The sequence below is a fragment of the Diorhabda carinulata genome, chromosome 3 (assembly GCF_026250575.1).
Source record: "Diorhabda carinulata isolate Delta chromosome 3, icDioCari1.1, whole genome shotgun sequence".
Classification (NCBI taxonomy): Eukaryota; Metazoa; Arthropoda; class Insecta; order Coleoptera; family Chrysomelidae; genus Diorhabda; species Diorhabda carinulata.
Window position 1 is genome coordinate 23,046,830 of NC_079462.1, and position 27,797 is coordinate 23,074,626.

A 27,797-nucleotide genomic window follows, 5' to 3' on the forward strand; every position below is an offset into this window, starting at 1 on the left:
ATTCACTTTTTAAGAGTAGTGCTATGCACTTTACTCCTTTTTTCTTCCGTTCCGTTGCTCATTTTTAACCGATTAAAAACGACATTAAAGAATAGATTTATCTGCTAAAGCTGTTCCTACCAATCTTCAATGAATAACAGGTACTCTAATAGACTATTCCTCTTCTATCTTTGTTTTCTTTCTTGATGTCTTCACTACGGTTCAGCTGTTTAGTCGGTTTTGGATACCTGGCAGTCCGTCGACTTCCTCAGCTGTTTCTGTGAGTTTTAGCTCTTCAAATCTTATTCTCATGGTAATGTTTATGACTTCTAGCATCTTCTTCTTGTGAAACTCCCATTAGATATGGTAGGTCCTGATTTACAATGGAAAGTTTACTGTTTGCTTGTGAGCAAAGTTCTAGTGGGCTTGGAACTTCTTTCAATGACCTTTTAGCATTGTATCCTTACGATGTAACATGATAGGGTTGAGGATGGCCCGGATGAAGTGGAGCTTGGTCTTTCTAATGAAACAAATATTTAATAAAATTTTTACATTTTTAATTGATTAAACAATTACATATATAAAGGTATTAAGGCAGTTAATGGACCTTTCATAAATAAAGTTTATTAAAAATAGATTTATATATTTTTCATAAAATATTTGAGGAGCTTCCTTAGAGTCTTAACAATTCTATAACGAAGTAAACTATGTTGCCTAATCAATAGGCGTACATTAACATATAAACATCTAGAGACTCTAGGATTTGGAGACACAATACGAATCTATTACAAACAATGTTGAAGCTGAAAAAAAATTCATTGTTAAAGGACAGCAGCAATGGTTTATAACAACTATACTCCAGATTAAATACTCAGTGAGGAGAAAAGAAATTATGAGACAGATGTAAAAGGTAACCGATTTAAAGAGACGGAATAGAAAAACAGACGTACACGATAATCGATTGGAAATATCTATGGAATTTAATTCCACGGCGGGTTAGTGAGACAACGTCGAACCGATTAATATGTTCGAAGTCATGGCGACGTTTCGAGAGAAAGTAAAACAGTGAAATATCTGTGGTATTTAATCTGGGGCTACATCCTCTGCACAAGCTCCATTTTGGTGGATTTTTTAAATGTAATTTACAACTGGATATTTATCTCAATTTTTCCCTCTTGTGAGATGATTCTTCTCGACAGTGTATAATTAAAAGTTTGTAAAAATATTTTTTGATTAAATTTTTTTTAAAAAAGGATTTTATTCAAATTCGAACATATTTGACATCCATCTGTATTTTTCTTGAAAATTAAAATATCTTGTTCAAAATGCTTATTGCAAAGTATCCAACTCTGAGGTAATAATTTCAATAATATGTTGTTAAGATAGTAAAGTTAAGCACCCAAACAGCGTTTCTAGCTCTTTTTAAGATGAATTACAACACAAAAAGTTGAGATTCGTTTTTTAGTTCATTTTGTATAACTTTTATTGTATTTGAGAGTTTTAATATTTTTCTTCTCCAAGCTATGTTAATTTGGAGGTACGACTAAGAATGACCATCTTTACAAAATCTTTGTGCAGTTATTTTTGTATTTAGATTTTCTTTTTGAAACAATGCACTTGGAGGTTCGTTAATTATAAATATGAAATTGGAAATGACAACATTGCAGATTCAAATTCATATTCACAAATATCCACCAACAAAATGAATCACTCAAAAGTTTTCTATCAGTGCTACTTGACATTGGGAAATTTCATATTGTTTTGCAAATTTTCATCGGAATAGCTCAAAACGTTTATATGATAGCACAATTCTGACGCCGGATTGGAATCAACTGTAGAAATTACTTGGAAAAAGAATTGCAGCTTTTCTAAAACAACTACAAAGTCTGTGTAATTGTAACCAGCTTTATAATAGACGTATATAGACTGTTTCATAGATTATCCTTTCAACGAAATATTTTTGATTCTATATAAATCATTTAGTAGCATCAGCATATGTAGGAGGTGGTGCTGATGGAGAATCTGAAAATAAAAAATGTTTAAAATTAATCAATTGTGTTCTCTTGTTAAGAAAAAAAATAATTTGTTTGTTGAATGTAAAATAGAAAGTAAATTTGTCAGTTTTCTTGAATAAATGTTTTACTGGAGCCTCGAAATATAATTTTGCATACAAATAAATATAAATATCGATTTATACCATAAATAACAACAATAAACCAAGCAAACCAAGAAGGATCTTTGTTAAATTCTGATAATTAGATTCTGTATTTAGATAATTCAAGTGTCTTCAACTCTACATACTTTTTGTTTAACTTCTTAAAAAGATTTTTCACTTTCTCTTGCACTAAGATACTTTGTTTAGTTACAAATTTCTTCAAGTAATCACAAATAATATTACCAACTAAATTTAACACTGTAAAGAGCAATAGTCAGTACACCAGATATTATACTGTTAACATAAAGATTTTTTTTTCATAAAAATATCTTGATAGAACTATCTCATTTTTTTATTTTATGTAATATTTTATTTTTTTTTTATTTAATTTTATGTAATATTTTTTGAACTCAATACTGGTATCAACTTATCGGTTTGTTTTATAAGAAATAAGCTCATTGGTCCACGTTTTTCCATGAAAATATAATAGGGGAATTTTATTTGACCCAACCAATACCAAAATTGCTAACAATTTAAACCTTTTATTATTTTTAAACCAATGCAATGGTTCAGAAGAAGAGCAACAGTAGAATGGCCTGTTAGATAATGGAATCATACTCCATTAGATTTCTTTTTATGAGGTTATTTGAAATATAAGTAAACCCTTAATGTACACAGTTCATATTGAGATTATGGGCTATTACTGATCCTAATCTGGCGAACGAGTCCACCTCGTTACTGCCTTTGTTGCTTGAGAGACCGGGCACCCAAATGAGACGAGCCTTGCAGCAATCACTCAACAGTTCTTGTAGGAGTTTCTCAGACTCCAGCACAAGCCTAGTTGTTGGCTTGTATGACAATTATGATATATGAACGGCTTGTATGGCAACTCTGATATCTGAACAGATTGACATTACTCTATTTCTATAACGTCGATTGAATATCGCACGTCCACAAGCCATCAAAGAAAATACTTTGGTTTGAAAGATGGTATCATTTTATCATTTTCTCTGAGAAAGACAAATTCATCTATTTTGGATTGCCTCAGTAGAATCTGCTCTAGCCAAGCCATTTATCGTGGAGTCATCTATATACTAGGTGGCTCCATTATTTAGTATAGCGGGCGTAGAGTCACCAGTCCTCTGTTCTCTCTCAGTGATGCGTGTCTCCAAGTTCTAATTTTTAAGATATCATTGTCATACTTTACAATATCCATGATCTAAAGCCCCGCTCAAAGTCCACTATGCTATAAAATATTGTGAATTTATTATAAGGTAAGGTCATTGTTCAGTACCAAGAATACATTCATGTACCTCGATTTGATTTTGTTAGAAAGTATATTTATTTAATTCAATCAAGTATTTTGTAAATGATAAATTGGCGGTTGTTAAACACCCTGTAAAAATTTGAATCGAATTTTTGGGAGGTATCCCATTTATCAAGACTTTTATTGACGTACCTAAAAGTATACGGATCAATTTTTGGTAAAAAAAAACAATATTTTTAAAATTTGTAGATTTTATTTTTATCTGTCTATCTACAGGTCGTTTCAAATTGAGCAAAAAGCAAAGTGCAGGAAAAACTTATATGATACATTTTTTCAAAATAGAGACTCACCTTCATCAATCAGAGGTATCCTATCCTCTTCCAATTCAGGAGCCGAAGGCGTTATTTCAAGATGTCCTCCAGCAGCAGCTGTTAGATTGATAAAAATTTTTGGTAGAAAGTTATAAATGTATATATAGATATTTTTTAGAATTATTCAAAGTATCATACTTACTTGATTGGGGAGCAGATATATCCCTTGAATCAATAGCACCGAGAGGAATATGTCCTATTTTTATGTCAGCGTCACATTTAATATTTCTATGACAACTTGGGAAAATAATATGAATCTACGGAGAGAAAATTGTTCAAATTGCATCATAAGAAATGTCTACTCATTATTATAATAACTAGACATACAAGCAAATACAGATATTTATATGGAACTAGAACAACAATCAACACAAATGTTATAACAATAATTTTGAGTCAGAAGACTTACTCTAACAATCCACCTTTGTTGTATTAAATAACAACCAGTGAAATTAAGAATAGCCATTTGTGGGATATGTAACATAAAGTTGTATGATTTTTCGCTGTATCCTTCAAGTCCAGTTTCAATTTGCTTAGCATATACTTTTTCTTCTTCTCGTTCTCTTTTTCTTGGACGTTCTGCCGTGAATTTTAAATGCTAGAAAAAAAATTACAACTACATAACCAGGTATCAGAATTTAGGCAAAAAATCAATCACTTTTCAATGACACAATTGAAATACTGAGTAGGTTCATGAGTAACCCTATTTACAAAATTCGTGTGTTGAATGTTCTTATATAGAAAAATCCTCATTCCATTGCTGTTTTAACTAATTATTTATACTACTACTACACCAATACTCACAATTACCTAGTCTGATGTTTCTAAACTAAAACCTCATAACTTGACTTACCTTTTCTCTACTGAATTTGCCCAACAATAAACCTACTCACGTGAAAATTAGTTCCAGCGGGAAAACCTCTTTGGTGGGAAATTTTCACATTTATTCCTCAACTGTTAAATTATAGAGTTGGCTGTAAGGAATTGACCCTTTGCCCCTTTTCAAGCTTTTCTTACATTTAGCAATTTCAATGCTTTCAAATGCATCCAACGATCTAATTAACCATCATAGGTTTAAGAAATCTCTATGTGAAATCACTTTTTTCCAAACTCAAAATGAAAAACAAAAGAAATTTGCTCTGGTACCTTTCAATCCAGTTTATACAAATGGTTTAGAAGGAATACTTAACAGAGTAGGTTTTAAATTGGTTTATAAATAAAACAATGCATTGAAACAATTGTTAAATAATCTTAAAGATGAAATACCAAATTTGGAAAAGAGTGATATATATGAAATTAGCTGTGGTGATTAATTGTTAGATGCTTTTGAACGCATTGAAATTGCCAAATGTAAGAAAAGTTTAAATAGGTCAAAGGTTTTCTCGCTGGAATTAATTTTCGCGGAAGAAGGTTTATTGGTGGGAAAATTATGTATAAAAAAGGTTAGTGAAGATATCAGTTTACCACTTATCTGAATAAAAGGCCAGGCGACAGAAGCGCCTAAGAAGCACCGAAATTAATTAAACCCAAGCAAATACCGTCTCATGACAATGAAACAGACGAAAGAAGAAACCATATAGCAAGAAATTTTATGAACCAGGTTAACGTAGTCAACTATCGCACGGAGTTTTTAAATTCATTGGAATTGCCTCCTCACAATTTTCACTTAAAAGTAGGATCAGTTATCATCATGGGCAGTTTTATTTTGAGTCCTCAACCCGCAACAACATTCGAAGGACAATAATATCAACAATGACATCTTCACATGGGTTTTTCGACAACACATATGTCACAGAGGTAATTAGGATGTTGAAGTTGGATTACAAAATGGCTCTTAATTATGGATTATCCATTACAAAATGAACTTAGATATACCTGTGGAAGAAAATAGACATCTGTGTGCAGGTCCAAATTTTAGCAAATCTATTAGTTGCGAACAATTTCCGTCCACAACAGTCTTTAACCCTTCGTTGCTCGCGCGGGGTCTACAAGACGCCAAGGAACCTTGTTTTTCTGGTACCGGTTGAAAGCAATTCAACAGCGACTTCTCCCACTCTGTACCTTCTAAATTTAGACTGAAGAATATTCATAGCGATTGGTCACAGTTCATGTACATACGTTGAAAAGTTACAAAATAGAACTATAAATTTTACTCAAATTATTTAAGTCTTTTTTTATCATTTATAGCTTTTTATTGAATTTATTTATGAATGTGAACCATTTCTAAAAATTCTCTTTTTTGATTATTTGGAAAGTCGTTGAGCATATGGTGAGGAAAAATGTTTTATGTTTTGATGTTTCGTTTCTGTTTTGTTTTCTAATTGATATAAAACATTTTTCTTTACCATATGTACAAGGAATTTCCCAACAATTATCGAATTATTCAATAAATATGATATTAGAATAAGTCATAAAGGACATAATACATCATCCAAATATTTCACTAAATTAAAATGTAAAACACCAAAAGAAGAAGTAATATTATATATCAAGTGCCTTGTACTAATTGTGACGCTGTCTACATAGGGCAAACATCTCAGTATTTAGAAAATAGATTGAGAGGTCATCAATACGATAAAAAGATAGAACTGCATTAACGAACTATGAAATATCAAAAAAAACATAAATTCAATTATAATGAAATTGAATGAAAATTTTTAGAAATGGTTCACATTCATAAGAACTAAAAAGCTATAAATGATAAAAAATACCTAAATAATTTAAGTAAAATTTATATCTATTTTGTAAATTCTAATAAAACTACAAATAATTTAATATTTGAGATGTAAGGACTGAGGAAAAAATTTATTTTTCTTATTAGAAATATTCTAGTTTGATTTTATTGTTATTTTGATATTCATGATGAAGGTGATCTATTGATCAATATAAATACGCAAATTGTCAGTGTCAATATCATATTTTGATAAAGACTTGAAGAAAAATCGAAACGTCAATTTTTATCTATCTTTTAAAGATTTTTAAAAAATTTGATTTTGAAACAGAGACCTAAAATCAAGAACATTTAGAACATAAACATATCAAAAGGTGTTAGAAATAAGAAACCAAAGAATTATTTATATTGTTACACTATCTACTATGTTTGAGTTATAATGTACCATATATTTTTAGCCTTGATAAAGATCAAGTAAAAGATCGAAACGTTGGTATTTTAAAAAACTCTTGGACAGTTTTATTTTGAGTCCTCAGCCCGCAACACCGTTCGAAAGTATAAAAATGAATTGTTTTCACTTACCCAAACCAGGGAGATTTCAATTTGCGAAACTTGTAAGTCAGACATGTTTTCTATATTTAATTTTCCTTCTATTACGTCTTCTAGAACAAAAGCTCGTTTATTCAAGACCAAATCAACATTCAATGGCTCCGACGTACAGCAGCATATTGTTGGAAACTTCTCGAACTGGTACGTACTTTTAGTCTACTCAAAAAAAATACTAATTTATATAATTATACCATTAACGTATATAATGCAGTTATTTCATAGAAAATCTAGTTATTCCATAAAATAACTAGGTATTCTATTTAATGAACAAATAAGAGACAGTTGTAAAATAAACAATTTATCTAAAATGAAATACAGTGGAAACTCGATTAATCGGACTAATTGTTGTCGTTAGGGATTCGGATAATCGAAAGTCGGATAATCGAATATATGAAGAAAAGCGGGTTTTGTGAAATAAAATAAGTTTAATAATAGTAATATTTATTAATAAATAATATTATTAATCAAAAATGGCGGGTTAATGCTAGTTCCGACTAAGTTCGTGCTTGCATTAATTCGACTTTTAGTACATATGTTAAACATTTTGCAAATTAACTCAATATTACTTAATTATTTAATTGGTCGCAGTTGATAGTTCGGATAATCGTGAATCCGTATAACTGAGAGCCGGATAATCGAGTTTCTACTGTAACTAGGTACAGTGGCGGCGCAAGACTTAAACTTAATGTGGGAAAGGTATATTTCGCGAGGCCTTCTGATGGTGCAAGAAGGAGGGAATATTAAATAAAAAATTATTTGAAATTAAACAGTTTTTTAATCATTAAAAAAAACTTAATTTTTAGTTATACATGTTTGGAACGTTAAACAAAAATAAAAAAAAAATAATTAAAGAGACAAATTTTCTACTTTTGATTTTACCAAACACCTTAATGATTGGTTCGTAATTTATCTTAGATGCTATATCTGCTTCAGATAAAACTGCCAAAGGTAAAAGTCTTTCTTGACCCATAGTATTTCTTGAATGATTTTTAATTAGTTTTAATTTTGAAAAGCTCCTTTCAGTGGAAGCAGTACTTAGGGTAAATTTGGGATCATATTTTGTAACTCCTCATACGACTCACAACTATTTGCAGGAATATGTGTAAATCCTGACAGGTTTTCAGTATTTTCCCTTTTGGAAATGTTTTTCCTGCTATCGAAGAATTAGCTGCGTGTACTAACAACAGATTTCAGCTATGACAACCGCAAGGTGTGAAAAATGACCTGAAGTTTATATTTAATATTCGAGTTTTAACTCCACTACTTATGCCTACCATATTTGCACTATTGTCGTATCCTTAGCTGCGACAGTTCTGACTATCTAAGTCATTTTTTCCAGCCCTCCCAGTATTGCATTTGTCAAATATTCTCCAGTCGTTTTAGTGACAGCAATAAAGAAGAAAAGAAGAATAAAATTTGCCTCTTTTATCTTACCAATCACTTCATTGGTAACTGTGCTTGACATCAATGTAATTAATTCATTTTTAATATCATGGCTTAGATAATGGTGTACAAGTTGTTTATTATTAACGTGATTTATGTGTTCCTGTAACGTAGGATCATATTTAGATACAAATTTAAATAAGTCTATGTAGTTACAATGCTTTATTCCTTTCTCTAATGCTATCCTTTCAAAAATATAGGCCATATGTTCTTTAGTATTCTCATGCCTGTGTAAAATATCACTCAAGTGTTTCCAATCACAACTCCCTTCCTGTACCATTTGAGTTTGTGGATTGCCAAATACTCTGCATGGAAAACAAAAAACTTTATTTTTAGAACTTGAATAAACCAACCAGCGACGACGTTGAGCTTCACCATTATTCAGTTTTCTTGAGAAATGAAAATTAGATTGGGTAGTGGGGCGAATGTGTGCTTGGCGCCGAGTATCTACCAGATACTCTAGAATAAGAAAAACTTTGTGGTGTGTACCTTTGGATATTCCGTACTTTTTAAAATTTATATTCGGTTGTGAGGCACGAGGCCCTTAGCACCGCAAGGCCGTGGACGGTGGCCCACACCGCCTACGCTTTACGCCGCCTCTGACTAGGTATTCTATAAATAATCAAATAAGATGAAAAAGAAGCAATGCATCTCTTTTATGCAGCGTATAAATGGTATTTATGGAAACATATCATAAAATCATTTGTTACAACAAGGATTACTAAAATGACACTTGGAGTGACACAAAGAACATTATTTCTAAAACAAAAAAAATTTTTTGTTGACACACTGGGTTTTACACAAACATTTTTTAAATCCCTGACCAGTACCTAAACTTTGAGCTGTAGCAACCGACCGGAGCAATATTTCTACATCCGGTACTTCTTCTATTATAATTAATTTTTGAACTGGGATCGGGAATATAATTGTTTTATGCAAAATTTTTCTTTGGTTATTTTGATAATAAAATAGATTTGGCATTACTCTCTGTCAACTTCAAGCACTGGGATAAGACGGTAAACCTTACAGAGAATGAGATTTACCCAACAATAATTTCATCTTTTTCGCTTGAATTTCTAAACGTTTTTTAGACTTTTCTCTTTTTCTTTGAACATTAAATTCATTAAAATACAATTTTTGCAGATTTTCTGTTCAACTCTATCTTCTAAAACATAATCTTCCGAACATGATATATGGACAGGATCCATATATTTGAAGCAAACTATATCTTCGCTGTATTCTTTTAAATAGACAACACATACTTTCGTAATTAGATTATTTAATACTACTTGTTCAACTACTTTTTCATTATCAGGTAGAGAATAAACATTTATTGCAGTCAAAGTATTTTGCAATTGATCTTCGTCGACCAACAAATTAAGTGCTTTCTTCGGAATGGCAATTGTTGGCAGTCCAACTTGCGCAACCAAACATAGCCTCGTAGGGGGACCTTCTAATACCAGAATGGAACGCTCTGTTCTTCATAAACTGGATCAATTTTAACCTATTACTCCACGAAGTTGACTGGTTGTAACAACCAAGTCGTCTAGATATTTTCTATTTCCTGATTCGCTCTAAACACTGCCTTGGCTTTGGCTATGTCTTGGTTCTTTGATCTTAAGCTCTGGCCAAGTTACTTTCAAGTCATTAATAAGTTTGTTACAAAATTTTCTTCCATTGTCAGACTGCAATCTACATGGGGCTCCAAACAACAGATATCAAGCAACTGTCCTGCAATTTCGTCTTAAAACCACAAACTTGCCTGGAATAGTTCATAAATGCAGTAGGGGTGGAAGGTAAATGTATTTGTCGTTGATATTTTGAGAGGACGGCATAAAAAAAGTATTCTCGTTTTATACTTTGGTATCAATCAAATTAATAGCATATTACACACTTTAGCGGACACGATTAGTTATTTCATGGAATAACTAGGTATTCTATAAAATAACGGATTTCTTACATTAACGGTAACAATAACACAAAAAATAGAAATGAATGACACATGCGCTTTCCACTCTGTCTTTCTCTCTCACATTCTACTAAGTAATTTTGAGACTTTTAAGTATACTTGCCAATTGTTGTTGATCAGGCTCGTCATTTAAGTCAACCACTGGAGCGACATGTAATGTTATACTATCTTCGTAATCAATTGCAAAGGGTCTATCGACTTTGGCTCTTATAAAATATTGTACGGAGCCCAAGGTGTGAATATATGAAGAAGGAAGAGGAATATCTGGTATTGTGAATAAAAAGGAGTATTCGTATACTCCAGAATCTATTGTACCTGAAATTAATACACCTTGTACAGATAATAGAATAACTATTTGAAATAGTCCACCATAAATTGCTTGTATTTAGATAAATTATATATTATAAGATATCAAAATTTTTGAATCGTATATAATTTATGTTAAAAATGTTGAACTTTGTTTTTCTGTTTAGCTGGAATTTTCTAATCAGATTTTCACTAACTTTTAATCAACCTATTGACTTGATGGCAGAACAAGATTCAATGAAAAAAATGGTGTAATATTTAATAATAATGCATCTAAATTTTCTTAATTTTAGACCTCTTCTGTTTTAAAATTAGTTTTTTTTAATAATTTTTGGAAGATAAAATTTTACGTTTCGAAAAAGATAAAGACTTAAAGATAAGTTGAAACATCAAATTTTATCTTCCAAAAATTATTAAAAAAACTAATTTTAAAACAGAAGAGACTTAAAATCAAGAACACTTAGATGTCCACCGAAATTGTGAAAATCGAAAAATTGGAGTATCGAGCCATCATCAAGTACCTGTATTTAAAAGGGTTAAGAGGTAAGCAGATTTACGAAGATATGCTTAATTCCCATTGTGATCAATGTCCTTCCTATGCGACCATGGAAAATTGGACTGCAAGCTTCAAAAGAAGTAAATTTTCCATTGAAGATGATGACCGATGGGGAAGGCAGTTTCTGTGTCAGTCCCCTAATATATCGATGCAGTCTTGACATGATTTTATCAGACCGTCGAATTGGGCTAAAACGGATATCTGAAGCACTGAATATTTCATACGAACCCGTTCATCATATAGTTCACGTCAATCTGGACATGAAATTGCTGCAAAATGGATCCCCAAATGTTTGAATGTGTGCTAGGGTAGAAGCATCGCGTTCGATCTATGCTCGATTTGAAAACGATGTAGACTTCTTAAACCGAGTTGTTACTATGGATGAGACTTAAGTACATTTCTACGATCCAGAAACAAAGCAACAATCGATGGAATGGCGACACTCTGATTCTCCAAGACCTAAGAAGTTTCGTGTCCAAAAATCTACTGGAAAAATTCTTGCTTCAGTTTTCTTGGGATTGCCATGGAATAATCATGATTTATTTTTTGGATAAGAGTAGAATAATAATTGGAGATTACTATTCGACATTACTGACCACTTTACGGGAAAAAATTAACGAGAAAAGACGCGGAAAGTTATCCAAAAGTGTTTAGTTTTTGCTGGACAACGCCGCTGCACACAAATCTCATGTTGCCATGCAAAAAATTCGTGATTTAGGGTTTGAATTACCAGAACACTTTTTTTGAAAGGTCTAGAGACATTTTGTTTTGTTCTATAATAGGCTAAGAATTTTTCAAAATATCCTTGTATACTTTTTTAACCTTGTTACATCAGCATCTATTATTCAAAGCATTCTCATAGACCAATTGTACCAATATTTATAACAAAAATTTCTTTTTATAGTGTATTCTAAAAAATTGTGGTTTAAAAACAATTATTTGTAATCAGGAAAATTTAGACTATGCCTTAACGTTTTTCTCTTCTACCTAATAATAACAAATAGATAAATACATTGTTAATTAAGTTGCCATGTTCCCATTTCTGACATTCAAGGTAAAATAGAAATATGGTAAAACAAAAAATTTGATAGAGATGCCGGTGGTATCGAGTTTGGAGAAATAAGTAGAAACTGTGGGTGAAAATTATAAAACCTATTAGAAAGCCGTTGAAATATTCAATGTAATGTATACAATGAAAACATTCTGGAAAGAGGTAAAAGCTGATTGAGTTTAATACAGCAACAATCCACGCTGCTATTTTTACAAAGGAAGCTGACACTGCGGCTCAGGATTTGGTCCTATCTGGACATAAAATACCACCATCACCACAAATTCGCTTTTTGAATATTGAACTTGGAAGCATTATGTCCTGGCATAGTCACGTTTCTGATTTAGCCAAGGCAGCTTCACCAAAACTTCGTGCATTTGGAGCTCGGCACCCAAGTATACCTTGAAAATGCTCAATTCGATACAAAAGAGAGCAGTTAGACTTACAAACGATCCAGAGTTGACCAGAAACTTAGAGTATAGAAGAAAGGTCGCCGACCTGGATGTTTTACCGATACTACCACGGCAAATGACGTAGAATAGAAATATGAAAAATAAAAAATTTGTTAGAAATGCTGGTGGAATTGAGTTGGGAGGAATAAATAGAAATTGAAAAGCCGTTTAAATATTCAATGTGATTCATTATATTCTCATGGTATGAAAGCTAGTGCTATCAAGATCCAAAAAAATTGTTTGTTCCTATAAAACAGATGCTTCCCTGGATATAGACATGAAGTTCAAGATAATAATCCAAAATAATATGAAAATATTAATTTTCAGATATATACAAAGGACAAACTTTCTCATGTTCCATTACTTGTTTCCTTAACTTCTTCTGTTAACGAGTTCCTAGCCAATTTTTTTTTTTCAAAATTACACCAAAACTCAGAGCAATATTCATTACGTTGCTAATCAAAGATCCTTTTTGATTATTACTGATTAAATAATGAATATCAAAAAAGCGTTCAAGTCATAAAAGAGTACACAATCTCGTAAAAAGAGAGACATTCAATGGATAATTTTTCGATGGGATAAGGGAAATTTATTATGGGAAGGTTTGTTGGAATTGACCCTGATATAGGAGTTGCTCCTCTGCAAGGCTGGGGTTGTGGTGATTGCATTGTGGTTGTGCTGTGCTGGTGGTTGGAAAGGAGTAAAAATCAGACGACCAATGATCAGAAGAAGACGGAAAGGGAGCTTTAGTCCAAGTAAAAACGGTTTTTCTCAATTTGGGGATATATTTTTCAATTTTTTTTTGTTTTTCTATTTGTTTATTTTTTGAAAACTTTTTGTTTTAATTTTCATGGGAGTCTAACGGGTACAGCTGCGGCTGCATTATTCCATATCGTCGGCCATTTGGCTTGTGACTCGGTTCACCAGATTACAGGGAAACCGCAGAGAGCCTGCAACTCCGACGATCACAATTGTTTTTCCCATATTTATGATGGAAACATATTAGCTTCCTCTATTTCTGATTTATATCGTCAGAGGGCGTATATTTTACCGGAAGATCCGAATTAGCATTTCATGAGTAAATAACTTCAGAAAACTAGAAATGTAACAATCGTTGTTAGGTTCTACTAATTCCGTGAAGCTTATCTTCCAGGAAGAATTGAAATTTTTTCCATATAAACTAGCTGTCCCGAGATATTTTTTCCAGAAAAATGAAGCTTTTTTGTGGCGCCTGATGGGTATTTTATTCTATTCATTCCAAAATCCTAGAAATAGTTGAACTAAGCTTCAAAAGTAAATTGAAATAGGACATTGAAAATAACGTACGTCATCAGTCTGATATCGTATTTTGAAGCTGAGTGAAAAAAAATTTTGTTTTACTTGACGTTTCTGACAGAATACTTACTTTTTCATTCATTGGATTTCATAATAAACAAGTTGATATTGCTGTATGATTAATAATTAATATGACACAAAATTAAAATCAATCACCTGCTCCGACAAAATTTATATCTTGTATGATGAATTTATGTTTCCCTGTATAAGTAGTTGAATTTTTACCAGATCCTTGAGTCCATCTTGTACACTCTTTGCCTCTTAATGAACATTCTATTCCTAAAAAATAAAAAATTAATCAAATTAAATCAAAAGAAACAAATTATTGTTCAGTGGAGGTGATTGCCCGCATGCAATTATGATGTGCCTTTCCTATAACATAATTTACTCACCTCTTCGGAGATATTACTCGTACAAGATAGTGAGTAAATTTTTTTTTCTTTTAAATCCAAGTAACAATAAGAATTAGGAATTTTGTATAGTTCTTGCAATTGCAAAGGTCTAAGAACAGACATTTTTAAACATTCATTATGATTGAGAAATGTTTTTCAACGTCCATTTTAATTGAAATTTTTATTTTTTCAAACTAAACTAAACGTGCAACCCCAAATATTTGTGAAGTCGTCAATTGTTACTACTCCTAATTGCTTATTCATTACTAGTAATTCAATGAAATGGGTTAGTTACTGGTCAAACACTGATCTCTTAAATGAAAATTTCGACTACTTCATGTACGTTTATTGTGATTTCAAACGTTTGCGTTGTAACATTTCAAAAGATTTTAAATTTTTAAACAAATCGATGTACTAAAGTAGCCTCTATAGAGTTGAATTTAGTTCTTAACAATGGATGAAAAAAATCGGAAAGCTGTTGAGATTGAAACATTGCTGGATATTGGAACGAGTCAACAGGAGATAGCGAGACGTTTGAATGTTAGTCGTTCAACAGAACAAAAAACATACAAGCGGTTTCTAGCGAAAAACAACAGCTCGGATGGATCGCTGCATTGCGAGACCGAACGCAAACCGCTAGAATGTTCCAAAGCGGCCTTCAACAAGCTCACGGAATAGCAGTCAGCACGTCTACTGTTCGACTAAGGTTGAAAGAAAGTGGTATGACAACTTGCTGTCCAGCTAAAGGACCCTTGTTTACTGCAGCTCACAGAAGATACAGACTGGATTTTGATCGTGAACATATGAATTGGACAGTGGACGACAGGAAAAAAGTATTGTTCACAGATGAATGTACCCGGTTACCACGGGTTGCGTATGGGGGTGGCTCGGTAATGTTTCGGGCAGGTATTTCTTTTGAGGCATAGACGGATCTAGTCGAGATTGACGGAGGCGCACTAACTTCACCACGATATGTTGCAGAGATCTTAGAATATTTTGTGCTACCATTTGCTGGCTTTTTTGGTAATGGGTTTTCCTCAATCAAACATTCAAAATGTCTTATGTTCTATGCCCACTCGCATGAGAATTGTCATCCAGGATCGAGCTGGCGATTCGCCTTTTTGAAATAGAAACACGTCACTTTTTGTGTGTGCTTTGTTCAATTATTGTAGTGTCAACTGAAAGTGTTGTTTCTTAATAAAGTTATAAATTCTCGAATTGTTGCTTTAGAGGTGAGAGAACAATATCTTTAAATGAAAACGTGTCCGTCGCAATATATTAAAAAGGGTAGCGCCCCATTAACATCAGGGTAAATATTATTCTCGTCTTGAACAATTTTTCACTCTTTTGTACAACACAAATTGTTGAAATTTTTAATTTGCAAATATCCCTGAAGAAAGTCAAATCTTTTACAGTATCCGAGAAGATGTAAACTCGCAATATACGATCAGAGTGCGGAACAAGTGATGTCATTCAAATATCTAGAAGCGAACATAACAAGTGATAGAAATCTAAAGAATGAAGTGAAAGATCAAACAACAAAGGGGTCTTTAATATAAGGGGACCTGAGAGATGTAAGTTGGGGGAAAAACTACCAGGAGCAAAATTAGAATATACCAGACATGTGTTAGACCAGTAATGACATACGCGATAGAGACCAGAGCAGGGAACACCATAACTAATCGGCTTTCAAGAACTACTGTAATGCGAACGCTGATATCCATAGCGGGACCACAAGAGAAATGATGAAATAAGGGAGTTATGTGAGATCCAGGATGTAGTGAGATGGGCGAGAAATCGGCGAAGGGAATGGAGAGACCACATGGACAGAATGTCAGATGACAGGTTGGCAAATATTTCAAAGGATGAAAAGCCGAATACATCCCGTCCACCTACAAGATGGTATGAAAGCTTGTCTTCATCATCCCAGCTGCAGCTAGGCAACCATCGATGCAAACATTGGACTAAGTCCTAACGTACGAAGAAGAACTATGACATTAAATTTTTTAACTCTGCTTTTCAACTCATCTACAATTGCTACATTGGACTTTGTCGCGTGCGTTATCTTATAGACAAGGAATTAGAAAAATGTGTATCGTACAACAAGAAAAATTAAATATTTCTCCATAGCTCAGTAGTTTGCGAGGGAAAAATACGTCATTTTCTCACTGTATTTTTCTACTAATGCGAGGTTTTCAAATGTTTAAAACAAGGAACGAAATCAAAATGTATAGTACATATTACATTAATTCATATTTATATTTCACTTAAAATTGTAAGTTATAGTTATTTGAACGTTTTTGGACCGTTATTCCCGACAAATAATTTCGCTTCATCACATTCTCGATAATTAAAATATCAGCCTAGGTCAAAGTTCAATTTAATGGAGAAACGTAGAAGCTTCCACAGCAGTGTTGTATTCAGGTTCAAGAGGTGCTGTAGGCTGTATCAATTCTAATAAAATCTTTCTGATATTTTGCCATATCGATATTCAGTAACATTCATTTCTTCCTACGTTCTGTTTTGTACATTTGCCATTTTGGAAATTAAAAAAAATGTATGTCTCGTCTATACATAGTCGAAGCTTTGCATATTTTTTTAAAAGCCGTTTCTAGTTTTCGACGTTTATCACAATGTTATTTCCCCTGTATGGCCAATAGCTAAAGTAGTATGAAATTAAAAACAAATTATTGAATATATTCAGGGTTATTCAAGTTTTTCGCTGTAACGGTAATATATTCCGATTTTCCTTTAAAAAATTAACGTAGTTTTGCGTATTGTGGTACCTTTTAGCGTCTGGAACTGGGATCATAAGCTAATGTTTTTAAAACTCTGTATAACTCCTCATTATGGCTTTTTCCAATCCATAAAGTTACTGTAAGCGATTTCATATTCATTGTTGATTTATGTTATTGTAGAAACAGTAAATGAAATTTTTTCACTATATTTATTATTGAGTGAAAAATTATCCGTTTTGAACGTATGAAAGCGATGGGGAAAATGAAACAATTTATAGCATCTGCAGAAATACATTTTTTCACTTTGTTAGTTGATTCTCCATGATAGCATCAAATATGTATATAGCGATAAAGAAATTATCTCTTATCTTGTATTTACTACCAAAAATTGACTTTGTTAGAATCCTAGACAGTTTGTAAAAAATTCGTGAAATGGGATTGATTATCTTACGAAATTAGTTAAATAACAATAAGTCAAGTGAAATATTAATAAAAAAAAGGTATTGAGATTGAAATGTACCACAATTAAACATATCAAAGCATTTTTAACATAAACTTTTGCATGGTTTTACCTCTAATGGTTTCTTCTGATGGAAACTGACATGTGACCGTTCCTGTCAAGGTCGTTCCTTTAGTTATAGTGCCGGGATTATCTAAACTAATTGAAACTGACATGTTTCCAAAATAAATTGCTAAAATAGAAAACCAAATAATGTTAGCTACATAAATTTTCAAATATACGTCAGATTTCTTCATCAACTAAATCATTAGAATAGATTGTATCATCAGCACAAATATTTTTAAAATTTATTCATCAAAATATTTATAATTTGAGGAATTTTAATACTATATTTAATAATATAATATTTCATACATCCCAGATGCCTTATAGGTTAGGTTAGGAAGCCCATTGTATTACCCTTTATTTTCCTCGATTAGGAAACTGAGTTAACTAGCTTCTATCCTTTTTCTTTTTATAGTTTATTTTTAGGCAATTCACACCCGTAATAAAGTTATTTACTTATACTAGGCAATCTATTTGTCGTCCCCAAGTATTTGACGTCGTTTCTCCGTCACGGTACGGCACCGGCAGAGTAGATGCTCGATTGTCTTTTCTCCGTGACACTCTTTGCAATAGTTTTCAGGTGTCACTCCCCATTTCTGGAGTCTTGTGCCAACAGTACAATGTTTTGTGATCACTCCAATGGTCTTCTGGATTGAGTGTTTCGTCAAACCGCTCGTAATACAGTGCAATGACTTGTTTGACCATATATCCTGATGTTTGACTCTGATTCCCAAATTGTTAGAAGATGCTATTGACAGTATCTTCTAACAATTTGGTAGTATCAATGTTGCTATATCTTCTGCTTTCTTTCCCATCGTCCTCCCTATAGCAAGCCTATCTGCCTTCTACTTCATAGTGTCCAAGTACTCAGCATAGACCTACTCCACTGCCGCGGATCCAGAACAGTGATTTGTCATTTTTGATGCTATTTATATTAAGTCTACCTGGCTGTCTATGTAGATTGTTGCGGCAGCCTTCTTTATTGCGTAGATTCCCGTTTGAAGGATATTACATCCAGTTCTATTTTGCTATCGAAGATTGAGATTTCATTCATGTTTATTTTTGTCATATAGTCGATGTTCTGATTCTTTATTCTTTTTTCTCCTATTTCACCCATTCCCTTCAGTTGTATAATGTATGTCCAGTCCATTTTTTGTTTCTAAATGTTATTTATTTTCTCTCGAACGGAGAGAGAACAATTTTATAGGCTGCAGGTTTAGGATTGCTTCTAGAGCAAAAGTTCTCATGACTCCGGTGCTGCTATCCTCTGCACTTTCATGAGATTCTTTTCGTTTGTTTCTTTGTTCATAGATTCATTATGATTGTTGTATACAACCAATATACGAGTATTATCTACTTTTAGTTGTAGATCCCACTTTTTCCTAAACATCTTCGTACATATGTAGAAAGCGTCGAATTCTTTTTTCATTGTCTCCTCCACATTCCTATTACATGAAAGTTTGCAGTCTATCATGATTCCTAAATATTTGGCTTCCTTTGATAAGCAAAGTTCTTGTCTTCAATTTCAGTGCTGTGAACTTAGATATCTTGTATTGTCTAGGGAACAGAATTAGTTCGGTATTTTTAATATTGACTGATCGTTATTTTGTCTAATGTCTTTTTCATGATGTCTCTGATTGTTGTGGGTCTTACCCAAAATCAATACATCATAAGCATACGCTATTGTTCTGATTCTTACTCCTTCTAGTGTTTTTAGATTCCTATTAATCAGTATTAACCATAATAAGAGTGATATCTTTCCTCCTTTTGGCGTTCTTCTAGTAGTTTTTTTTCCAGTCTTGTGTGCTCTTATTTCTGATTATTCTGCTTTCCAGCATTACTATAATCCAGTTTATTACTATAAGGCTCACTTCTAAATCCATTATCGACTCTTTTATATTAAGGAAGGCGATCAGAGTGACTGACTACTTTAAGCAGTACAGACTCCACTGATTTGCTTTTTAAATAGGCATATTGAATTTTGCAATTCGTTTCTATAATTGTGATTTCTCTTATTTGTATAGCCTTATCATCGCTTTCAGAATGAAAGACGAGATGCTTATCGGTCTAAACTCTTTTGGTGTTGTGTTTCTTTTTTTACTTGTCATTTATGATTGATTTGTAGTCATATAAAGATGGTTGTCGCTGTTTATTTTTCTGCTAAGTATGATTCGCGAGATATCATTCGATTCTCGCGGACAGTTCAGCAGAAATTCATCAAAAAATGAGTGATCAAGCTGTTCGTGAAAGATGGATGTTCGAAACGAACGAAAATGCATCTGAAATTGTTCTGATCCATAACAATGTCCATATTCGCAACGCTCGTGTAACTCAACGTTTTTCGAACGTCTACTGTAGTATCCGAGTGACTTTTAAACTGTAGGCGAGCTCAAACAACTATCACAACTGATTTCCAGTAATTGGCAGACATTTTATGTATGTATTATACATACGTTTTGGTATCTGATAAATTATTTTCTGTATATTGATCTGTCTTTCCTTTATGGTTCATTGGAAGTTGAGAAAAAATAGTGTTTCTCCAAAAACCATTGGAGAAATTATCTTTTTGTGATACATATATGATTTTAGTTAAACATGTATTTAATTCTAAATAATACTATTTAGGGCACTATCTATGGCTAAATAGATAGTGTTTTCATATTCAATATACTATAAAATTTGCATAATCAAAATTTTAATTTAATATTGGAGACATTAATAAAAATGAGACATGTTTCAGAGAAAAAAACTTCTAGATAAAAATAGATTTGTTCATAAATCCCGAGATAAAAATATTAGTTATGCAGGCTTTAATGTGACCTAATTACATTTATACAGCTTAAAGCGGAACTGCCGTACTGAGTTATGCATATTTTGATTGTTTATTGTTAAGAAATATTGAGTTGAACATAGATTAACATATCTGACTTGATTCCTAATCTATAATTCTGGTACGAATAATTGATGGAATTTCCAAACTAAACAAAGATGACATTAGTATAAAATGTTACTGAGAACCATTTTTTTGAAAGCCGACCCTGTTCAAAACATGTTTTTACTACTTGTGAAATAAACTGGTTTTTAAAATTAACTTGATGATAATAAATACGTGAAGCCAATGTCGATTTATCTTTTACAAAAGTTAGGTTATGTGATGATTTAGCTACATTCAAAGAAATTATATTTGATTTTAATAGATTTATAATATAAAAGAATTTCGCAGAGGTATATTTAGTACTATCAATTTTAATTGATAATTATGGTTATATTCGAATATAATCTAGATCCGTACTTACATACGAGTAAAAACCACGATCACTTATGTGAAAACGAACAAGCCTTGTTTTTAACCTTGAGTCGATGTGTGCGAATGCTGTGTACTTCGATCAATGACCAATATTTTTGATATTCTTATTTAACTTTTTACATTCTATATCGCTTTATAAAAAAATAGTGAAGATAACAGATATTTACGAAATATACGTAATATTTGATTATAATTATTTAGATTAAAATGTATACCGAGTAGGAAATGTAACTGGAACAAATTCTGTGATAAATGTTCGTATTCAGATTTATTTAATTTTTGAGGGAAAGTAAACAACAAAATAATTATAATCAGGTAAAATATATGATGGACCATAAATTCCCATTGTTAAACTTCATTCTTTATGAATATATAATAAAATATATCCACACATGGATTGTCTGAATTTTTAATTATTTTTCTCTTTATTTGTAAAATATCAATAATATTGAAAAAAGAAAAAATCATGATAAAACGTGTTAGTTTAGTGTTTTCTAGGTCGTAGAATCCATTTATCGAGATCCCAGATGTCTGAAATTGGTACTTCTCCTTTTTCTCAATTTGGATTTGTTGATTGTAAATTATAGGAAAGGTTTTATTTTGGAGGCCTATTTGTAGAAGCAAGGGAGTCGCCAGCTTATGACTAAGGGGGGGCAATGGGGCAATATTATGGAGGATAAAAAATATGAACGCCTGGTACAGTTGAGAGCATGAAACGTTACAGTTTGTAATAAGAACGGTTCTAATATCAATATCAATGTGTAAAACTTGACAAACGATTTTAAAAACGGATGTCAAAATCTTAATGTTATTCTGAATATTTCAATGCTTTCTACAATATACATTAAACCTTAATTTGTCATATGATGCGGAATTTATTAATATGTAAGGAAGTCAATTGCTCGCACGGCCTTAGGACTTTGGTCGCGGCTAGCTACATTGGAAGTCTAAGGGGACAACTTCCCCCTGCTCCCCATGGGCGACGCTCTTTTGTAGAAGATAGGAGCTTGGGTGAAGAGAGGAAAGATATCAACCAAAAGAAAAGTTAAAAATAATTGTCGTTGACGCTTTTATTCATTTAAATTTTATTTACATTCGAATTGGAAACTGTCGATTGATGTTATTAGGGAGACTGAGAAAGTCTCTTTCTGGTTAGCTGCACTTTATCTTTGATTATGATCTATTTTTATGAATGAGAGAGTAATAAAACGATGAAGAATTCGTATCATAGGCGTATCAATTCTTTTAGTAGACAGTTAAAATATATTTTCAAGTGATACCTCGTGTATTTTCGTATTAAAAAACTTTGTATGAATATATCGGGTGTACATTTATAACAGCTGAAGGTAAAAAGTGCAATTTTCTATAAAATGTTCCAATTTGCCAAAAGTTATGTTAAAAACATTGTGTCATACTGGTTATATAGGTATAAGGTTGTAAACTTTCCAAATCCAAATCAGAAGATGAACTGCCGTAACCACTATTTACAATGAGTGACTAAATTATTTCATCGGTAATATTGTCCCACATTTCCTCTTCTGTAATCATATGATTAACTGCCTTTTCCCAGCTGTTACTTTTAGAACAGTATAGGTACTACTAACCAATTCCACTTTGTCATCAACATTTTTACATAAATGTTTGTAAATGATTTAAAACAATTATATATTGATGTTTCTATATTAACGGTTGAAGGACCGATTGTTCGGCGTTTACGCACCCTTTCCAAATTTTCCATAATAACAATAGACGATATACTTAGTGGGGGATTTACCAGCAAGCTGAGTAGGCTGTAGACTAGGGCGGTAAATTTGGTTTTATTCCGATTCAAAATCTTTTTCTTCTAACTAATTATTATTCAGAGAATTTCAAGTATTTTGTAGTTGATGTTGATTTTTGTCTATTTTGTTTGACGTGTTGCAGCCACAAAAGTCCTGTGTCAATGGTAAGTCCGAGGTATGTTAAACTATCCTTCAATGTAAGTGTTCTATTTTTTATTCTGAGTATTGGTGGTCTTGTTGGTTTGAAGTAAATGAAAATTGCCGCTGTTTTTGTCTCATTGTACGTCGATTTGTTTGTCTTAGCCCAGCTTTCACAGGATGACCATATCTTTGCCCATTTGCGTTCTATAATATTTAACGATGTTCCTGATATCACGATAATTTGGTCATCCGCAAAAGCTTGAACTATGTTGTCGTCAATAGTTTGTCAATGTCGTCTTATTTCATCGAACCATCCGTCCATCAGAGTTATCCATAATGCTGGGCCCAGACTCGAACCTTGCGGACAGCCTCTTGTCGTGTTTGTCATTATGTCTTTGTTCGTATCTTTCTCTCTTGTAGGAAGTTTTTACATAATTGTTGTATATTGTCCGGCGTGTCTGCTTCATTCAATCTTTGTATAATAGTCGATGTCCAGGCAGCGTTGAATGCGTTCTGTGGGTCCAATGTTATTATACATGTGTGTTTTTTGTCTCTTTTATTTTTCATTATTTTGTCCGTAATTTGTCCTATAGCATCAATTGTTGATTTCCCTTGCCTGAATCCATATTGTCTGTTGTTTATATTGTTTTCGATGTATTGCATCAGTCTATATCTGCCACTTTCCAGCAGCTCGGGAATCGTCCGTTTTGTAAACACGCGTTGTACATGTTTGTCAGTATAGTGGGGATGTAGAATGTCAATTATTTCTTTGCTGAGCCCGTTTGTTGCTGTCGCTTTTCTGTTTTTTATGGAAGTAAGCGTTTAGAAAGTATATGCTGGAGATATAACAAAAAACAAGATTTAATGGAACACTTGAAGAAAATATTGGAATAGCTGCTAGTGATTACTTCAGAGTAAATACGTTTATGATTGTCTCTTCTTTGAGTTAGCAGGTCTTTAACGGATTCATCTTGAAATTCTTATTTCTTATAAAACTGAGTGAGTTTTTACCATCGGTTCTAATAGAAAAGGTAGTTTCTTGGAAAAATTGTACACAAATGATTTAGAATCGGAATTAGTTCAGGAACGCGTACAATTTGAAGGCTACTAACTTTTAATTATCCTTGTAACAGAAGCTTTTCTTTCTTGAAAAGAGTGAAAAGCTATTTACTATCGACTTTAAATACTTAACGCCTCAGCCCTTTTATGCATAGAGTCAAACCTAATGAATAATTTATCATACGACAATATAATTATGTACATGATTAAATTTAACTTAAAATAATGTCTTTAAACAATTATTTGCAATGGAAAAAAGTACTTTGAATAATTGTGAGGCTACAAAAGATGAATAGCCTACAGGTGGCCAACTTGTAAATCCGCCACTGGACACACTACACAAGTTACAATGATAGGAAACTGTTATGAATACACAACTTGGACCTCCTCACTAAAAGGAGAAACCTACAATCATATGTTAGGCGAAATTTGTTGGAAAGAAATTCTTAAATTAGGTAAATAGGTACCATCTTATAATATGGCTATGTACTCTTTAAAACAAAGGGCTTTTCTCCTGTAAAAACCTTTTTTTGTTATGGTTATAAAAGACCTAAAGCTTGTGTCAGCTTCGCTAGATTTTAAGGAAGTATTTATATCATTCTGTAATAATATTTAAAATAACTGTACTAAGATTTGGATTAGAAATTGGTTTTTCACTACTCTATTGTACATAAAAGTAGACTATAGGTCAAGTTTAATTTAGCTTAGGTAAGGTTATCTAAACTGACCGATAATACGGGAAACCATTTTTATCGGTAAAACTGGAAGTACTTATTTCCAACATCTGATACCTCGATAAATGTTTTCTGCGACCTCGAAAATGCCAAATTAGCGTTTTATTATGATTCAAAACCATGCACATATTCACTTTAATTATTCCGATTAATTTTTCTGCATTTTTGTTATTCCTTAAATGTAACATTAATAAATATTCCAGTAATTTACAAAGAATAAAATGTTATGTGATATATTTTGAGTTCACTGTTTTATTTTGTCCTACAGATTTGTTCATATAGTTCCTCCAATATCAATTTCAGAACTCAGTTATGCGAGGAACAATCAATATTTCATAAATACGCACGGCACTCATACCAAATTAAGAAATGAAAAATGTTTACTCCCCGTATAAAATTCTGTAAACATGTAACAAACCGTCAATATATGTGTACTTACCATCTCCACTGTTTACCAATAAAAATATCGAATCGTAAACACAAATGAATTTCTATTGGCCGAAGCTGTCGGAAGGAGTATGTTCACAATTTCTTCGAAATATTCCTGCCAGACAGCCTGCGATAAACAATGGCGTCCCTTGGTGAGATTCATTCAATTCATACATTTCTTTAAATTAATAGAAATATAGCGTATCTTTAGACAATGGGCGAATGAGGATAATAAAATTGCACAGTGTAGTAAGAATAAAGACAGGTATGAATTTATCAAATGATTACTCTAGTTCAGGCGATTATGCGTACCATTATTATTTATAAAGATACTTTGGAATTGAATTTTTTTCTTATTTGCAAAGAATTTCCAAAAGAAAAACGAATGAGATACAAAAAGGGCTCAGTTTACGTTTGGTACCCTGTTTAAGCCAAACTCCCTTACAGGCAGGTACATTTTACTCGTTTATTTACATTTTATAATTTAATATTCAGTTGTAGCAAGTTAACGAGGTAGAATAATGATTTTCAGTTCAATGAAGTTCAAAGTATGACTACAATTAAATGCATCTGTCTAAATTTCGGCGGATAATGCCGTCCAATTTGTAATGATTCGATTGCCTTTTAACGAATACTTTCTCGCAAAAGAAATACATATTTTTAAAAGTATTTATAAAAATAATAAATTTATAAAATGAGGTATCTACGCCTATGGTAGATCAAACAAAATTGTCAGAAAGGGTTTATATAATCTGCAATTGATATTGGAAGAACTATACACGTTTGACTTTACCATTATTTATTCAAGTGTAGAGCCCAATCCCACATCTTAAAATGCATGAAGACAAGACAAGATGAATCGTCTAACTTTTATCTCTTAAAGTGTCTGGTACCAGAATAATTTTTTTTTCTACTAGATTTTGGTGAATGTGAGAATTAACACTAGTTCCCTTCAATATATCTTCAAGTATATGGACTATATTTTATTACAACAATGAGAACTCGTATTGAAACTAATTTATTACAATATTAACTTCATAAAATTGACGAACTTTGAAATAAATGATAATATACTTTATAACTAATTGCTGAGAGAATAATTGTGACACTCAGACAAACCCTTAACCTAGTGTTTGCAAGGGAGGCATGCAGCTGTTTCCAAAATATCATTTTTGTAAGATTTGTTTTTATAACATTTAAAATTATTATTTATTATAATAAATAAAGGGAGGCGCGGGGACAAAAATATAGGAAACCACTGCCTTAACCTCTTAACTTTCGGTGCGCTATGTTAACGATTCTAGACCCAGAATTGTCCAGTTTTCCAAATCTGTCTGGCAAAATCATTTGCAAGGTCAAATCGAATGTAACGTTAACATACGTTGTCTGCAGAGAGCGCGCCCATGCCTTGTATTTATTTAGATTTAAGAGCAATTTTGTTTATTTTAGTTATATAATTAAATATTTGTAATTAAGAGCCTGAAGTGGAAACAAATATTAACATAACACAATGAAATATAGACACGGAGGAGTTGTTGATTTATTTATTTAGGGAAATAATGTATTTAAAAAACACAAATTAAAAATTCTAATTAGAATAACCAGCAATATTTAAAATAGTTACATGTGAATGAATTTAAACCTAAAAAATACCAATAATAACAATAATCATCCGTATTGTCCATATTCACATGCTAATATAATATTTTTAAACATCCTTTTTTAGTTAACATTTTTTTTCAACTTCTTTAATTTATTCACTCACGATCATCACAGCTTTTTTTTCAAATTTCAATTTTTTTGAGATTGATGATTGTGGAAATTTATTCTTTTACGCAACTTGCAACAATTTATTATAATATTATTTTAAGTGCATGACTTTTTTTTCCTTTAACTTGCCGACAACTTCGATACCAAATTTAAGTGAATTTAGCTTTGCATAACAAACTTACTTGTCGAAATAAATCAAATTATTATACGCAATCAACAGTCTAAAACAATCAAAATGTTTATTTGTCTTTTGTCTAAATCAAACCACACTAAAAGTACTTCAGAAAACACAAATTTTTTGGCAAAATCACACAAGATTTTACACCAACAGAATGTCAACAAACAATTCAGCACCGATGGTGACGTCTTCTATCCCCTCCAAAATTTCTAACGAAGGTTAAATAGAACTGGTATATTTCGCGCGGTTTAGCGTAGGCAACCAAACTAGCACATTCTTTAATTCCAACACTTCTATATTTTTATTGATTCTATATTTATTTTTTCGCTAAATTTCGACCTTATTTCCCTTTAATACCCTGTCTTCATTCGCGTTTTCCTATATTTTTCAATAATCACTCCTAAACAATCGAAGTGGGAAATCTGTGCTTATCTGTTTCAAGTTTTGTGAGTTGAATCTTCTCTTTTTTGCATTCATTTTCATTAATAGCTACAGCACCATCACGGCAGCATATAATATCACTCTATATACCAGACAACTAA

The 27,797-nt window shown here is 32.1% G+C and overlaps 1 protein-coding gene across 2 annotated transcripts; it reads right to left on the bottom strand.

The window, feature by feature from the left end:
* Window positions 1-514: 514 nt before the first annotated feature.
* On the bottom strand, window positions 515-27,450 carry LOC130891652 (arrestin domain-containing protein 3-like). 2 transcript variants are annotated; one of them, XM_057796506.1, is made up of 9 exons: window positions 27,260-27,450; window positions 17,864-17,983; window positions 14,318-14,440; window positions 10,568-10,779; window positions 7,026-7,208; window positions 4,182-4,370; window positions 3,915-4,029; window positions 3,752-3,829; window positions 515-2,001 (listed from the first exon to the last, which is right to left on the bottom strand). In XM_057796506.1, exons 2-9 carry the CDS (start codon window positions 17,964-17,966, stop codon window positions 1,955-1,957), a joined length of 1,050 nt encoding a protein of 349 aa, XP_057652489.1. In that variant the 5' UTR covers window positions 17,967-17,983; window positions 27,260-27,450; the 3' UTR covers window positions 515-1,954. The 2 variants fall into 2 exon arrangements, with proteins under 2 accessions (XP_057652489.1, XP_057652488.1); XM_057796505.1 differs by lacking the exon at window positions 27,260-27,450 and adding an exon at window positions 21,153-21,410.
* Between the last annotated feature and the right edge of the window lie 347 nt (window positions 27,451-27,797).